General features: G+C 46.4%; 2 protein-coding genes across 3 annotated transcripts; one reads left to right on the top strand and one right to left on the bottom strand.

Annotated features, from left to right (window-relative positions):
* Positions 1-644: 644 nt before the first annotated feature.
* Positions 645-2,965, top strand: LOC4343492 (glucan endo-1,3-beta-glucosidase GII). 2 transcript variants are annotated; one of them, XM_015792145.3, is made up of 4 exons: positions 645-783; positions 916-2,232; positions 2,331-2,585; positions 2,731-2,965. In XM_015792145.3, the coding sequence occupies exons 1-4, from the start codon at positions 717-719 to the stop codon at positions 2,766-2,768; spliced, it is 1,677 nt and encodes a 558-aa protein (XP_015647631.1). In that variant the 5' UTR covers positions 645-716; the 3' UTR covers positions 2,769-2,965. The 2 variants fall into 2 exon arrangements, with proteins under 2 accessions (XP_015647631.1, XP_015647630.1); XM_015792144.3 differs by having other exon boundaries at positions 645-2,232.
* A 10,942-nt stretch (positions 2,966-13,907) lies between these two features.
* On the bottom strand, positions 13,908-17,249 carry LOC4343491 (cysteine-rich receptor-like protein kinase 6). Its single transcript, XM_015789432.3, has 8 exons — positions 16,792-17,249; positions 16,267-16,697; positions 15,820-15,945; positions 15,620-15,741; positions 15,316-15,526; positions 14,699-14,936; positions 14,455-14,602; positions 13,908-14,303 (listed from the first exon to the last, which is right to left on the bottom strand). Exons 1-8 carry the CDS (start codon positions 17,238-17,240, stop codon positions 13,971-13,973), a joined length of 2,058 nt encoding a protein of 685 aa, XP_015644918.1. The 5' UTR covers positions 17,241-17,249; the 3' UTR covers positions 13,908-13,970.
* Between the last annotated feature and the right edge of the window lie 276 nt (positions 17,250-17,525).

The following is a 17,525-nucleotide window of genomic DNA, read 5'->3' as shown; positions in this document are numbered from 1 at the left end:
AGGTATATAAACTTTTGACTTATAAACTTTGGGTCTATAAACTTGAGGTGTATAAACTTTAGATGTATAGAAAATACTATATATAAAAAATATTTGAATTCAAATTCAAATTTGAATCGGATATATAAACTTTTGAGTTATAAACTTTAGATCTCTAAACTTTAGATGTGTAAACTTGAGATGTACAAACTTTAGATGTATAAATTTACTAAAATAGGAAAATAAAGTAATACGGTGCCAAAGAAAAAAACCACGTGGAGGAGAGGTGAGCGATCACCCATTAGGAATCTCGAATGTCTACAGTCTACGTACGCTGCATTCATCCATGATCCATCCGGAGAGGAAAATGACAAATCAACAGTCATGCTAGGAGTGCTGTGGTTATCTCACCACATCTTTTGGTTGCTACTCCACTTGCTATAATCGTGCCATGCCAAAAAAAATAAAATAAAATCCTTGGTCGACCTAGCCCGGCCCAGTTGCAAATTAACCTGTATCTCTAGTTCTCTACACAGACTACACAAGGCCACTAGGTCGCAGGCACGGGACGGGACGCATGCACATCCAGAAACGAAATCACGAGTCCATGTCTCCATGAGCCTTGTTGCTCGCTATAAATTCCCATCGCGCTCGCGTCTTCCAGTATAGTCGTCGTCATATTTTACCCTGCTTTCCTCTGCCACTCGATCGCCACGGCTCGCAGGACAAGAGGCCATATGGCGCTCGCTCTCGCTCACCTCATCCTTGCCGCCGCATTGCCGCTGCTCTTCCTCTCACGTGCAGGTAAACGGTGTAGTTGCAGCTCTGTATCAACGGCAGTGTGGTGCGTTGTTTTTTTTTGTTTTTCTTTGCTTATAATATATCGACGTGTAATTCTTTTGCGTGTTCGCGAAAAATGTTTTTCTTGCACTGCAGATGGGGGCGAGGTGGGCGTGTGCTACGGGAGGGATGGGAATAATCTGATAGATCCACCGTCCGTGGTTAGCCTTCTCAAGGCAAAGGGTATCACCATGGTGAGGATCTACGACGCCGACCCGACCGTGCTAAACGCGCTGGCCAACCAAAACATCAAGGTGATGGTGGCGATGTCCAATAGAGATCTAGTAGCTGGCTCCGCCAAGGATTTCAATAGTGCGCTCAGTTGGGTGAAAAACTACGTGTTGCCGTACTACCGTTCCTCACAAATTAACGGCGTGGCCGTGGGGAACGAGGTGTTTCAGCAAGCACCTGACCTGACCTCACAGCTGGTATCGGCCATGAGGAATGTGCAGGCGGCGCTGGCGAGGCTGGGCCTCGCCGACGCAATAAAGGTATCAACACCCATTAGTTTTGATTCAGTCAAGGTGTCATTCCCGCCATCCGCAGGTGTGTTCCAAGATAACATCGCCCAGTCGGTGATGAGTCCCATGATCGACTTCTTGCAACAAACCAACTCCTATCTCATGGTTAATTTCTACCCATATATTGCCTGGGCTAATTCTAATGGCCAAATCTCTCGTGATTATGCTGTATTTGGCCCCAACGCCTCTCCTGTGGTCGATCAAGCAAGTGGCATCACATACCATAGCCTCTTTGATGCTCAGCTAGATGCTGTTTACTTCGCTATAGACCATGTTTCAGGTGGTAGTGTGAGAGTCTCAATGGCCCAAGCAAGACGGGGGCGCCCGTCTCCAAGGATACCCGTGAAATGTTCAGAATGTGGGCATCCCTCTGGTGGTCGGCTCCCTCAGTTGTCCACACTAGATGATGTTCAAGTAGACGTGGCTACAAAAGCCAACGCCCAAGCTTTTAACAATGGTCTTATCAGTCGTGCACTATTCGGAGCCACCGGTATGCCTGATGTCTCCGTATACATCTTTGCTCTTTTCAACGAGAATTTGAAGGGCGGAGCATCTGTAGAACAAAACTTTGGCTTATTCTACCCAGACGGGACGGAGGTTTACCAAGTTGACTTTCACAATGGTGGTGGTGGTAATGTTTGCCCTACAAAAGCAAGTTGGTGTGTGGCAAATTCAGCAGTTGGGAGCACCCGGCTGCAAGCAGCGTTGGATTGGGCTTGCAGTAATGGTGCAGATTGTGGTGCTATCCAACCAGGCAAGACATGCTTTGCACCAAACACCTTGGTCGCACACGCATCTTACGCGTTTAATGACTACTACCAACGTAAGAGCCAAGCTAGCGGTACATGTGACTTCTCTGGTGCTGCTTTTATTGTCTACAAGCCTTCACCAAGTTAGTTTCCTCTCCATCCTTATTAAGTTTTCAGGATACTGTTTCTACATCTATGCATCCATTTCTTATTCGCTATTTGTTAACCAAAATGTATAAAGGTATCTGCGACCCGAACCCAAGCTGGTGCATTGCGAAACCGGAGGTTGGGGACACACGTTTGCAGAATGCGCTAGACTATGCATGCGGTAGCTGCGCAGATTGCAGCGCTATCCAGCGTGGTGCGCAATGCTTTGACCCTGACACCAAGGTAGCGCATGCAACCTATGCATTCAACGACTATTATCAGACTACCGGTCGTGCCAGTGGGTCATGTGATTTTAACGGCGCTGCTACCATTGTCACACAACAACCAAGTGAGTTCACGTTCATTTTAGAATGCGTTCAATTAATATATCTCATACCACTTAAATCACATCCTTGCCTGAACAATAATTGAACGCTTTCATTTCATGAGCAGTAAATGGTTTTCACCGGTGCTCATTTAATCATATTTTGCAGAGATTGGAAACTGCGTACTCTCACCAAACAACTCTTGAATGTACAGAAGACTCGGCAGTAAGAGGATGGGATTGAAGAATAAGTCCATATTCTCTAAGAAAGGAATAAGTCCATATTATGGTCAAATAAAAATAAGGACGACATTGTATGTATTCCGGTTTGGAATTTTAAGTAAGTAATAAATGTATCGTTCACTCGTGTTGAAATGAATAAGAAACTTAATTACTCTATGAAATTCCCAGTTAAACATTAATTCCAGAGAGATACATGTACATGAAACTCCTACGTGGCTTGTTCGCTTAATCCGAGAGAGAGAGAGTGAGGGGGATTGGAGGGAATTAAGAGGGAATAATCCCACACCATAATAGTTATGGAATAAATCCCCTCGATCCCTTTGTGGGAGGGGTTAATCAAACAAGGTCTCAACATTAACAGCAAGTATGCAATGCAAATGCACTGACGACATTGTTCAAGGCGTTTCCTCATCAAAGTTTTAGAAAAGATTTAATGGCCCTCGAAAGGTGCGGTACTACAAATGTAAATTTGGTACTATAGTATCTCTCAGTTCCAAGAGGATACCCTCCTGCTACAGTCTTAAGGCCCCTTTAGAATTTCTCAAGTTGTATTATCCCACTGGGCCATACATTTGACAGCATATTACATCATGTAAAAAAGAATTAACAGTATATCAAGATCTCGGGATCAAAAACCTTGATCTCCCTTTTCTATAATGAAAGAAAATATTTAAATGTTGATGAGTTGGTGCTGAGGTACTATATATAATTATTTTTGCGTGGATAGACACCTATGTGCATTTGTATGATATCACATAAAAGGACATGTTCGGCTGCGAAACATACATACGGTGCGGCAATCACAAAGACAGCAGCTGTAGAGCTGGCCTGCCAAACAGGCCCAAAATTTGATGATCAGAAAATATTAAGTCTCCCCTTTTGACTTGAGAAAATGATGGCATTTGGCTTGTATAGCTAGGCATGGCAGCGCCAATGACTCTAGTGGACTGAACGATAGATATTTATGTGAACGAAATTAAAGCTAGGAGTATGAAAATAAACAGGCACTAGCGCATACGGGTCAGGCATATATATGCACTATAAAAGAGAAGAAAACGGTACAGTGGAATGGAGATATTGTTAGTTGTTACTTGACCTTGTATCTGCGCCTTTTCCACACGAGTAGACAAAATGTGGAAAATAGCATTTGACCCCGAGGAAGACCTGCATATATATGCCGAATGCATTGCAGCAACGTGAGGATCCACACAACATACAAGTTGGGCAGCAATAAACCAGAGAAGGTATAGAAAAAACAGCTTATAAAAATGATTATATTCTAAGACGGAGGGAGTACTTCAGAACAATTCAAATGAAAACTTTATCAACTACAAAGGTTTATATCTCAGAGTTCTACAAGTTTTATATTGGAAATATCTCCCTCCAAGGTCGGATGAATTTTTCAAAGTTTCGTTTTTAAAAAATAGATCACACCTTATAATGTATATTCAGACATGTAAACAATCTCTCATAAAGATATTATCAATATTAACGTTGTAGATCTGGTTGAGCTCCACAACTTTGATATACGGCATATCTCCATCCATGGTCATTAGAAAATTTTGAATTTTTGTTTTCTTTTAAAATATTTCCTCATTCCAAAAAGAATTCAATCCTAGTGATGAATCTGAACATATATATAGTGTAGGTTCAGATTTATTTTTAGGGTTGGGTATTTTATGGGATTGAGGAAGTCGATCTCATCACCTATATCATATTAGGGTATGTATAAACAATCTCAAATGACAATTATTATCAGTTATAAAGTTGTAGATATCATTGAGGTACTAAGATCAATATGTAACGGTTGTTGCACTAGTGCCAGGGGCGGAGCTAGAGTCATCAGGGGGTTCCCAAGAATCCGGTGAAAAAAAATTGTAACTAAACCTTACCTATTATGATCATGTGTGCGCTCCTCTCAATATAAATTTAGGAACCCGTATCAACTTAAACTTGATATAAAGTAGAGTAAATTAAACAAATGACACTCCTCCATTTTATTCTAGCTCCACCCAGTGCAGAGGTACTAGGATTATTAATCATGGACAGACACCTGCGTGCGCCTTGTATAATAGTATTGCACAAATTTTGGTATTGATAATAGCAAAATATAAGTCTCCCCGTTGACTCGAGAAAATGTCGGCCGTTTGGCTTGTATAGCTAAGCATGGCAACCTACTCTAGTGGACTACCGAACAAAATATTTATGTGAACGAAATTATAGCGCATACGGCATACGAACCATATGCACTATAAAAGAGAGGAAAACAGTACAGTGGAATGGAGATATTGTTACTAGTTGTCACTTGGCCTATACTACACCTTTTCCACGTACGCGAGTAGACGAATTTGTGGAAAATAGCAAATACGACTACGAGTAAGTTTCTTCTTCCAAGTCGCGGCCTTTGACCCGAGAAAGACCTGCATATGTATACATGATGCATGCATATTGCAGCAACGTGTGGAACGATACAACCTACAAGTTGTGCAGTGTGAGCCAGAGAAGGTACAGAAAAACAGCTGCCCTCTTGGGTTACATAATTCTTGAAAAACATCTACTAACGTTTTGTACAATCACAGAGTCTTCCAAAATATATCTTTAGCTATATTCTTCTATCATAATATATATAATAAATATATTTTTTTACTTTTGTTATAATACTTGGTAAGACACATCTATATATGTTATTCCAGTGTCTTTAAACTAAATATTTTTAAAGTTATTGATTGTCAAAATTACAAAAATAATGATCTCAATCTTGTTTAAAACATAAAGAATTATGGGACCGAAGGGAGAGTATACCGACAACTCAAACGTGCATTTAGGTTCGATGATTGAATAATTTTTACCATTCAACATTTGGTATCTTGAGATACTTTTTATTATAAAATTTGATATTTTTAGTGTAAAATTTGACACCTCAAGATACCTACCTAATACATCGAGGGATCAAATTTTTGCATGCAAAATGTGGTAATAGGATTAAATTGGTTGGTTTGCGTTGTGGCTTATCCAAACCAAATCCCGCGGCTCTCTCTCCAGTGTGTCGATCTGCCTCGTGGAATACGACGCTACACCAAGTGGGCACATATTTACGCAGACATGCATGTATCATAGGTTCTATTTGAGAAATTTTGCTGAGATTCAGATAAGTTGAATGTCAGTTGTGGTACAATATTAACTGGATGATATCTGCCGTGCTTCAACCGCACTATTTTTTCATAAATCTTTTTATCGGTATAGTTTAAAAAAGTTTCCAAGCTATTTGTCAGCATTATTTTCTCCGGTCCTGTAATTCTTAACGTTTTGGACAACGTTGAGATCAAACTTATAACTTTGACTATCAATAATTTTAAAAATATTTAGTTTAAAAACAGTAAAAGAACACGTATAGATTTATATATACTTCCTCCGTTTCATATTATAAGACTTTATAATTGCCCATATTCATATAGATGTTAATGAATCTAGACATTACGAATGTAGACAATGCTAGAAAGTATTATAATATGAAACGGAGGAAGTATTACAAAATACAATAATAAAAGTAAAAAAGTATTTATTTATTGCATACTCCCTTCGTCCCAAAATATAAGCATTTTTAGTTATGAATCTGGACAACTGTATATCCAGATTCATAACTAAAAATTATTATATTTTGGGAGAGAGGTAATATATTATAATAAAAAAATATAGTCAAAGATATATTTTGAAGACCGTGTCAATGCCCAAAATATCAAGAATTATGGAATTGGGGGGAGTAAACTATATAATATTTAATTCATCTTTGTAGATAATTTTCTATATAATTTTTATCATTATTTAGAAAGGAGATAGACTTAATTTGTTTAAAAAATATGTCTAACATATTAAGTGTAACTTAAAAGTAAAGTGTTTTTAATGAAATGTTTAGATGCTCTCTTTTTAACATATCATGAAAAACTATTATTGCTAATACATATATTTTGTCAGTATATCAAGGTAGCTCTCCTTCTAATTGATTCACGTTAATACAGTTCGTTACATACTTACATATGAATTAATAAAGACAACGAAGATATATGATCCCTTCTATATGCGTTATCTATAGTTCTTTTTTTTAAAAAAAAAACTAGTCAACATGGGTTCTAAAATTTAATTTAAGAGTAATAAATATAACTTTTAAACCAATTATGTAATGCTACGTTAGTGTGGCTTATATATGCAATAATATATAGAGAAACTAAAAAATACCACGGTATGAATAGATGAAAGGCCATTAATATCTAATCACTTAAAAATGGTTATGACAATGGAAAACATAATGATCTTTTGAAAAGTAAGAACCAATTCTTTTTAACGAATTTATTAGATTTTCTCCGTATAGCTCAACTTAGTCTCCGTTGACATGTTCTATTTTATACAAGTCTTATTTTAAGTTTAAAAATATATGTATTATGGATGTTGAACTATTGGTTTAATATATTATAAATAGAGCAACATGTAGATTATAAATCAGATGTGTAGTTTACAAATTACAGTCGTTTTAATATTATTAATGGTTTCGCTTTTAGTTTGCGGAAAGAGTGAAGGTTCAATAGAAACAGGCAGAGGGAGGTGTGGAGAGCGGAGAACCCGAACCAAAAGAAGAGGGGGGCGCGTGTAATGTTGTGCATTGGGGCATTGGGAAGATTGGAGAGGGGGAAGTGAAGGGGACCTTTATTTTTCTGATTTTTCAGAACGATTTAGGTGAAAAGCGATAATCAGATGTGTCCATGTTTATATTGGTAATATTAATTAAAATATGGGCTAATTGTCGTTATTCTACAGCACGTAATTGGCGGTCATGTTCTGTTCTGATATTTACATGGAATATAAGTCTTCCCTAAACCGGAGAAAATGATGGTCGTTGGCATTATGTACATATAGACGGCGGTTGCGCCTCCTCCACCGGACTGGATATTTCTGTGAATGAGACGCATGCATATGGAAAAACAATGGATCAATCCATGCACCACCAGTAAGAGATGGAAATATTAGAATGGCAGTCCTACTGTTAGGCGCTTTAAGTTGACTTGTCTTAGGGCAAGTACAAAAGGTAGAGACCGATATAGTCTCTATGTTAATTAGAGGCTATCACGTTACAATAGTTAAGAGAATACGGTCTCTAACCATTAATGTACCAAAATATTTTCTTACTAGTCGTCTTTCCTTTATTAGACTCAAAAATGCAACAAAAAAAATTCCTAATAAATGCTAAGAGTCGACTCTATGCTGTTGTCATGCATAGCAACCATCTTTCTTTTTCTTTTTTCCTCCCTCTTCCACGTCATCAGATATACTTACATGACAATAAAAAGAGACCGCTAATAAAGACCATTGTACATGCCCTTATGCCTTTTTTCCACACGAGTAGACGAACTGTGGAAAATATCACTGCTCGTTAGGCCTCTCAATAGTCAATGCATATTTATACGGATTTTCCAAGTCCGCTGGCTTTTTCTTGAGCAATATTGCACGCAACAAAAGCTAGCAATTAAACTGATGCTAGGGTTGCTAGCTTGCAGTTGCATGTCACGATCGAGGAATTGGAAAATCGATGGACTGATGGAGTCCACTAACCAGGAGATCAGGATGGGTAGACAAAGCATAGGCGAACCGTGGATGACGGGGGTCACCACCAGCCGCTCAGGGCCGAGCCCTTTGGCGAATGGCGCCGTAGTGCGCGTGCGGGAGCTAATGCCTCTCGGACACATATGTGCCGACATCGACGACTTGCCCGCCCGTACAAGTCATGCACGGACATGCACGCCACCGGCCGAAATTGTCAATTTGGCAACGCCCTGATGAAAGGATATGCAGCGGCGTCCGAAGACATCGCCATTGCTGGTCTATAGAAATTAACCTAGGCTAGGCTTTCACCTGTTTCCTCTCTACTACTACTCTATCATCGCAGTGATATTTCCCACAACCCGTGACCTGTGCAAACATGAGTACCTTGCCGCACCAGCACTCCTCCAGCGGCCATCCCCTGCCCGCCTTCAAAACAGAATACTGGGGCCTTCCACTCCACAACCGCCACCGTGTTGACATGTAACGTCCCGTCTCCCCCAGGCCGGGCCCACTTACATCTGATAGTTTTCATAGGTCATAGACTGCCCGCTTAACCCTGGAGTTCTTTGGAGATTGGCTTCCGAAAAAGAAGTTGCAACTTGTTCATATGAGTATTCTATTAATCCTATTAAGCCCTAGGCCGGGATGTTACACCCTCACCCCCTTAAGAGAGATCGACGCCCCCGTCGATCAACCCTAGGCCAGGAACGTCCTCTCTTGGCCACGTCCATGTGTCCAGTGCCAGCGCATGTGCCATGCTGTGTAACCACTCCCGGTCTACACCAGCCATGCGCACCATGCCTGCGCAACTGCGACACACGCGCCCATGAAACCGCGAGAGTCAGCTCTGATACCATCTCTTGTCACGCCCCGAACTAGTACCGACCGGAACTAGCCCGTGACGCTCCAAATTAACCTGTTAATCGATACCAGTCCCAGGAAACAGTGCTGGTATCACAGGAAGACAGATTATCACAGCAACAGAGGTCTCTTTATTATAGAGTAGAGATACAGTCATGTTGGGCTGCGGACAGACCCCGAGCTCACAACTGCATTACAAAAGGAAAGCAGAAGCCAGGACTAGGACCAAACATCACAGGCGCGACTTGGGAACTAGGCCGAAACCCTAAAACTCATCGTAGCCGGCTTGCTCCTGGAAGAACTCCTCATCAGCAGGATCCGCTTCATCTTCTTCAGCAACTGGGGGGGGATTATTTATATAGAGCAAGGGTGAGTACGGGAGTACTCAGCAAGCCATGGGAAATAGGTGTTTATTGCAGACTTTCAAGGAAAGGCTGTTGTTTTAGCAATTGATTTTATTTGAACCCTTTTCTGAAAACAACTAAGTGAGTGCTTCTCAAACGACACGGATGAGACAGTGCGTCTCGTCCGGTCGGAGTATGTGCAATGTATCAGTCTTTAGAATTGAAACAAGGTTGGCACCCGGCCAACAGCTTTTCAAACGGCCACCCGGGCCAACAACTTTCAAACGGCCACCCGGGCCTAGCCGATTCCATCAGTTACAGATTTTTCAAACATCGAACCCCTTTCCACAACAGCAATTTCACAAGCAGTAGTCCAACAAAACTACGCTAGGAATCACCTCACATCCGCCCATGACCGTGGGCACGGCTGTTCGAATAGTTTGTTAACCTCTGCAGAGGGGGTACACTTTACCCACACGACATTACTAACCCGGATCACCCAGCCCATGGGGATCAGCCACGTCGGGAGACCTCCAAGCTTTCATGACAAGGCATTTCCAAAGCCGACACAGGTTTACCATATGCCGACGAGAGGGGTCCCAGACCAACAACAGGTTAGGTCCCAGACCATACTGTGCCAGGAAGCCCAGGGGTCCTCCCCGACACCACCCCGGCGAATCCACATGTCTCTCGGCATCAAGGCTCCCCTGATAAGCTAGTTACTCAGCCAGGGGTGTCCCATTCCACCCATGTGGTCGTACTTGTCTTATGTTCGGATGAAATTCCAAGGAAACGGTCCTTAAGTGCAAGAGCGGGAAACCGTACACCCGGTACGTTCCCTGGTCCGCGGTTTTGGAAATTCATTTAGTTCGCAAGCACCGACCCAGGTGTCGGGTTTTCCAAGTCTTTTGTAAAACTCCAGTTTTACCCAAGTTGTTACTCAAAATTTTAAGTTTGAAGGCGTCCGTCGATACTCGCGCAGGGTGCACGAATATCGAGACGCAACTAGATGGTTACAAGGGGACATGGTATCACAATTAACAAAGGAAGGATCAAATGCAACAAATTAGGTAGGTCCGCCAATCTGCCTTGCAGACGGGACAAGCAGATTAAGTGCAGTCCTATCAATGCATAATATTTTTCAAGCAACATAATTAAATTCAAATATAGGCTCAAGACGTTCGAAGGTGGCTTGCCTTGCTCGAGATCTGGAGCTTGATCCTCGAAATCCTCGCACTGCGGGTCTTCGGGCTCCGAAACTACACGCGAAACGGGACAACTCAACAAACGGCGAAAATAAAGCCCTATTAATGACCTCTAAGCGTGCCATTAGATAGATCTGGAGATTTGAGGAATTTTGGAAGTTGAACGGAGTCAAACGGATTTACGGTTGGGAAGATATTGAATTTCTAAGATTATTGGATTTTTGGTCTAAAGGAAAAGGATTTAATTAAATCCTTTTTAAAAAGAAAAGAAAAGAAAAGGAAAGAGGGAGGGAAAATAGACTTCCCTTGGGCGGCTAGGGCGCGGCCCGAGAGAAAGGGCGGCTCGGCCGAGCTTAATGGGCCGGCCGGCCCAAGAAGGCGGCCCAGAGCGGCCCAAGGTTCGCGCGCGCGGGAGGGAAGAAGAGAGAGAGCCAGTGGACCGGGCTCACCACGCGTGGTCCCGGGTGGGACCCGCTTGGCAGCGGCTCGGCTCACCGTGTGGAGGGAGCACGCGGCGCGGCGCTAGGGTGGGGGAGGGACGCGGTGCACGCGCGCGGTTCGCGGTGGACGCGGATGCGGCGGGCCCACGCGCAGCCTCACGGCTCACGGTGGAACGCGCGCACGGGGAGGGACTGACCGGGGTCGGCTCGACCCGGTCTTGGCTGAGCTGGCGCCGACGTGGCGCCTACGTGGCTGCCACGCGGGCCGGCGGGAGGTAGACGACGACGCCGGCCGGAATGGACGGCGGACGACAGCGGCGAGCGGCGGAGCGAACCACGGCGATACAGGCGAAAGCGAGCACACCGGGTAGTTGCACGAGACGAGGGGAGACGAGCCAACGGCTCGGATTCGCCGGAGGGAGTCCGTCGGCGGCGGATTGCGGCGGCCGCAACCGGCGGAGAGAAAAGGGGAAAACGGCGACGAGGTCACGAGGGGCCGATTCCCGGCGGAGAGAGCATCTACGCGGCTACGGGAATCCGTTGCTAGCGTCGGATTGGGCGGAGCTACGCCGAGCGAGGCCGGCGACGAGCGGGTGCTACGGAGCTCGGGCGGCGACGGCGGCGAGCACACGGCGAGCGACGGCAACGGTCGGGGCGGCGCCGGCTAGCTACGGGGAGGCTACTCGTGCTACCACCGAAAACTAAGGGGGGGGAGATGGAGCGAGGAGGAAGAACGGAGGGAGGCACTACCGTGCGGGCGGGGCGCAGTGACGAGAGGCCGACGGCGCGGGAGTAATCTCTCCGGCCTCGGGCCAAGGAAGAGGAAGAAGAGGGCGCGCCCGGAGTCCCCTTCCGCGTCCTTGCTCGTGCCGGCTCCGCCGACACGCGCAACGACGAACGGCGATGGCGAACAGAGCACGAGAGGCGGCGGCAATGGCGTGGAGGCGATGGGACAACGAGGGAGAAGAGAGGGAGGGCGCCTGGGCTTTAAAGGGCGGCAATGTCGGTTTGGAAACCAACTTTAGGCGGTCTAGGCGCGAGCTGGCGCTCCGGCTAGCGGCCAAAACAGCGACAGGAGGTGACGCCGGCGAGAGGGAAAAAGGGGAAAAGAGGGAGAGAAAAGGGGAGCTCGTCCCTTGCCTCTTTGGGGAAAAGGAGGAGGGGAGCGGGGGTGTCGCGGCAGAGAGTGGAGGGACTCTGCCTCCGTCCCTTGGCGGCTTGCGCGCGGAGAGGCGGGGCCGAGGCGATGACGACAACGATGACGGCAGGGCGGTTTGGAGCGGAGCGGCGACACGGGCGACAGGCGCGGGCAGGCGCTGACGACGGCGGCGACCAGGCGGTCGGCCACCACGGCACGCGCGCGCGGGTTGCAACGGGGGGGGGGGGGGGGGGGCGGCGGATTGAGTGGCGCGGCAGGGCAGCGGGGCCGGGCGGCGCAGACGGCGCAGACGCGATGCGAGCGACGACCACGCGGGCGCGCGCGTGAACGACGCGCGGGGAGCGGCAGCGAGGGAGCGGAAAGGAGGACTCGGCTCGGCGTGGGCGGCTCACGCGCACGCGCGCGGGCAGGGCGGAGGGGGAGGGGCGCTCGGCGCGGCCCTCGCGCACGCGCGCGCAGCGCGCGGGCGGAGCGGAGGGGGAGAGAGAGAGAGAGAGCACCGGGGGAGGGAGGGGGAGATGGGCCGAGAGAGATTTCGGCCCATCGACCCTGGGGGAGGCAAAATAGACTTTTGCGGAGGGATTTGATTTGGAAAGATTTGGATTCGGGATTGAACTCGACGATAGATCGGGGATTTGAGATCTTGAGATGGCACGGACACTAGACAACAAGCAAAGAAACAAATTTCGCAATTAGGGTTTTTAAGAGATAATTTTTCCCGCTAGGCGCCACGACGGAACGGGCGCTACACGACACCCCTCCACCGGTGGTTCCCCTCAGCACGCTAACACCTCACAGCCCATAATAGCTCCACCAATGCGCTAGCCACGAGGGCTAGATTGCCCTCTTAACCACCTCCCTCATCATGGAGAACCCCGTGACTGGACCTAGAAGCAAACTGTCCCTAGAAGGAGAGGAGCTCCTCAGAGAAGTGGGGACTGTCTAAAGAGGAGCTGATCGTCGCTACCATTCAAGTAATCCAAGATCTGCAATCGTCGCTAGAATCCCACTGGTCATCACCACTACCACCGTCAAGGCACTTCGGTATCGTCGAGCTTAGCTATTTCCATCACCGCCCACTAGTCTCCCACTGAGTAGATCTAGATGGAATCGGGCTCAGCAACTATGGATTCAGTGCCTGCAAATCGGTTGCGGCCTCCACCGCAGTCTACAGCCCTGGCCGTTGTCTCCACCACTACCTGGTATCCAACCACAACATACACCACCGCCTGTTACCTCACCACCACACTCCGCCAGTAGTGCGGTGTCCGTGGGCGTCGTCTCTCCAGATCAAGCCACGGCGACCTATAGATTTGGGCAATGCAGTGCTACCTCTACCTAAAGACGTCGTGGTGCTCCCAACCACTCTAGCACCACCAGGGGAGAAGGAGCCCTACCACCGCTGTCTTAGCCGGTATGGGGCTACCCTTGTCGCCCTAAGGCTAGAGCGACGCAAGGTTTCATGAAGCTAAGAGAGCTACGAGATTAATTGCATCATTGCATGGACATGGTAAGGTTCCATGATTTATTACCCATTAAAAATGTGCCCTAGTATGACATACTAGTCATCTAGGATATGGCTCAGTGAGTGTAACACCGTTTACAGAAATGTTATCAAAACCACATCGGTCATACACATAGCTGCGTTGCCCAAATGAAGGAGAAGAGGAAGCTGATCCTCCCCCAAAGAAGAATGCAGGTTGTGCTGGTGGCTGAAGCTCCATGTTTTCTCGGGTCAACATGAAAATGACAGATGATATCTGAGGTCTATCGTTAGGGTCTGACTGGACGCACAACAGCGCAATGTGGATGCATCGCAGTGCTTGGCTTTGAGAATATCCGTGAAGCGATTGGTCAATCATTTGGGAAACCGTCCCTTTTGTCCAGCAATTCCAGACCTGTTAGACGGATTGACATGAGTTTGTTAATCGGAAACTTGTTTGAGAGTACTTTCAGATTTGAAATCATGACTAGTTTCAGTATGCAAATGCAATAAAAATGGAAGCATATATACTGGAGTAAGGTATGTCAGCATTACTCAGCACTTACATCACTAAGGAGATTCACAAGATCATGATCATCAGAATTGCAGTTCCTTCTCCTCGTTACTATTTCGAGGACCAACACACCAAAGCTAAAAATATCGATCTTGGTTGACACATTTCCATCTATTGCATACTCGGGTGCCATATAACCGCTGCAGAAGTTATCAGCATTAGGCTTGGAAACATACATTGATCAATATATGTGTGATTAGTCGTGAGTGAAGGTTTTATTATGCAGATGAACTTACAATGTTCCAACAACTCTAGTCGTCCTAGTATGAGTATGGCCTTCTCCTAGCAGCCTTGCCAATCCAAAATCTGCAATTTTCGGTTCCATATCCTCACCAAGTAAAATGTTGTTCGATTTTAGGTCCCGGTGAATGATCCTCAAGCTCGAGTCCTCGTGTAGATACAATATTCCCTTGGCAATTCCAAGAATGATGTTGTATTGTTGCTCCCAGTTTAATGCATTTCCCCTATTGATATCTAATGTGACGAAATGTTCAACTTAATCAAAATCACTCACCTATAATACAATTCAGAAAGTGCAAATTCTGTTCTTAAGCATGTAACTTGTTTGCCATATTTGCTACAGTACTTAATGCTTTTTCTTAATATTGTTCCACATACTTTGTCTGAAGTAAAATATTTCTAATCGCAGTGTTATAGATTTAGATACTCCACTCTAAAGAAATGTGTGATTAAATGGTCCATGAGGAGGTACAGTTGTCAGTTGATACCATAATTTTTAATATTTAATTATTGGTAGGGGCACCAAAATCTACACTGAAAGATATTATACCTTTTGGTATCTCCTCAAGAAGTGTAAAAAAATAAGATATGTTTGAATGGGAAGTAAAATTACCGAATAGGAAGTTGTCCAGGCTCCCGTTCTTGATGTATTCATAAACCAGTAATGTCTCCCCCTGATGCAAGCAAAATCCATGTAGCCGAACAAGGTTCTTATGCTGAAGCTCTGCCAATAACAGAACCTCATTGTGTAGCTGATCTAATCCATGCCCACTTGTTCCTAAAAGTTTCTTGACTGCTACTTCTTGTCCATCTGAGAGTACTCCCTGAACAGATTATTATTCAGAGAATGAACAATATATAGTCCTCTACCGAATGATCAATGGCATCTGAAGCTATTTTTCATGCATATAACTTACCTTGTATACTGAACCAAAACCACCTTCTCCCAGTTTATTGTTCTCCGAGAAGTTCTCAGTTGCCTCTTGCAGCGTAGGCAGATCAAAAATCATGCATTGTGCTCTTGTTATCTTCTTCAATGCTGTTGCCATTTGACAAGAAAAATTACGTCAGGGAACAGCAAATTCCAGAAACTGAGCAGAGACTGTATGCTACTCACGGTGGTCAGCCTCGACAGCCTTGGTCCTCCTCTTGAACCGAACGAATGCAAAAACTGCAAGGATCAACAGTACCAAAACTGAACAAGCCAGGCCTGCAGCGACTCCTGCTGCACTCTTTTTCTTCCCTGCTCAAACAAAACATGAACTCTTTATATTCGCACAACCTTGATCGAGTCATATTTATTTGTTGGAACATAACTAAATTGCACGCTCCTGTTCATCATACTAGGGTTTGAAATTACGGTTCGAAATTTCGGTAATTTTGCCCCCCCAGCAAGCTCACATCTCACCCAAAATTTTCGGTTTTTTGCAATTTTTTGTGAATTTGGTCAAATTTTATTCAAATTCATTAAAAAACAGTCAAAATTTCAACTAATTTCGGCCAAAAAATTTCGGTCCCCCCAGCAAAAAAAACCAATTTCGAAATTGAAAACCCTGGGTCATACCTGCTCCAGCCTCAACCGGAGTCTCGACGACCGGTGGTGGCGGCGGCGAGAGCTGCAGCGTCGCCCGGCCTCCGTAGAACGGCCGCACGCTATACATCAGCCTGCACCACACCGAATAGATACCAACCCACCGGAGGCTGTTGCCCATGTACACCGTTTTCGCATTATCGTGGAGGCTCCTAAGGCATTCCTTGCACTGCTCCGGCGTCAGGACCGGCACGCACTGCGCGAACCCGTAGATCTTGGGGTTGAAGCTCTCCTCACCCGTGGCGAAATACTTGATGGTGGTGGTCGAGTTGTTGCCCGTCGTCGTCGTCGTCGTCGTGGCCCAGGCGTGCTCGACCAGGGCGGCGAGGATCTTTGCCACGGCGGCGTTGAACCAGCCGACCTCCGGCACCTTGACGTTCCCCGAGGCTTGGCCGGGAATCCAACTGTTTAGGACGAGGAGCAAATCAGTTTCTCTGATTCCACCATGGATATGGTTAGGAAGAAATGGTCGGATTTATATATAGAATAGTTCAGTACGTCATCTGGGAGACCTGCCACTTGTCCGGCCTGAGGAAATCCATGAAGCTCTGGCCGGTGAAGCGGATCAAGCAGGCGTCCTCGTACAGGGAGATGCCGCCGGGGCAGACGCCCTTCGCGTCGACGAACGCCGCCGCGACGCACGCGCGGCAAGCCGAGGCGTTCACGTCGCCGCGGCAGAGCGCCAGCGCGTAGACCTGGTCGGGCGCCGCGCCGGCGGTGCGGACGGCGAAGCCCGGGGCGCCGGCGGCAGAGGCGTTGGCGGCGAGCGCCGCGGCGAGGAGGCCCAGGTTCCTGTCGAAAGCGCTGTTGCCGGTCACGTTCGTGTTGGCGACACCGGGGTCGCATTCAGCGACCGGAGCCGCCGTGGCCGGCAGCGGCAGCGTGACGACGACGACGGCGAGAACGACGGCGAGGATGCCACCACCGTAGACATAGCCGGCGAGCATCGGCGCAGCAGATGGGGAGAGAGAGGTTTCTACCCTTAACGAACGGCGCCATGGTTTGCACTAAAGATGGCCTAGCTAGCTAGCGCCGCTGTGCCGATAGCTACGTATGCCGGATTGAGTGCGCAAGTGTGGAGTCAAACATGACCGGCTCGCCCGGGAATGTTTGCAAATTCGCCCACTTGAAGTTGCATTCAACCATTTGCCGCTATATGATTTAGCCTGCCGCACTACGTGGGGAAAAGGGATGTGGATTTCCACGAGGGGATATCCCTCGTTGATTGCATG

The sequence above is a fragment of the Oryza sativa genome, chromosome 7 (genome assembly GCF_034140825.1).
Source record: "Oryza sativa Japonica Group chromosome 7, ASM3414082v1".
In the NCBI taxonomy this organism is placed as follows: Eukaryota; Viridiplantae; Streptophyta; class Magnoliopsida; order Poales; family Poaceae; genus Oryza; species Oryza sativa.
The sequence above is the reverse complement of the archived record's forward strand: the minus strand, read 5'-3'. Positions and strand labels throughout refer to the sequence as shown.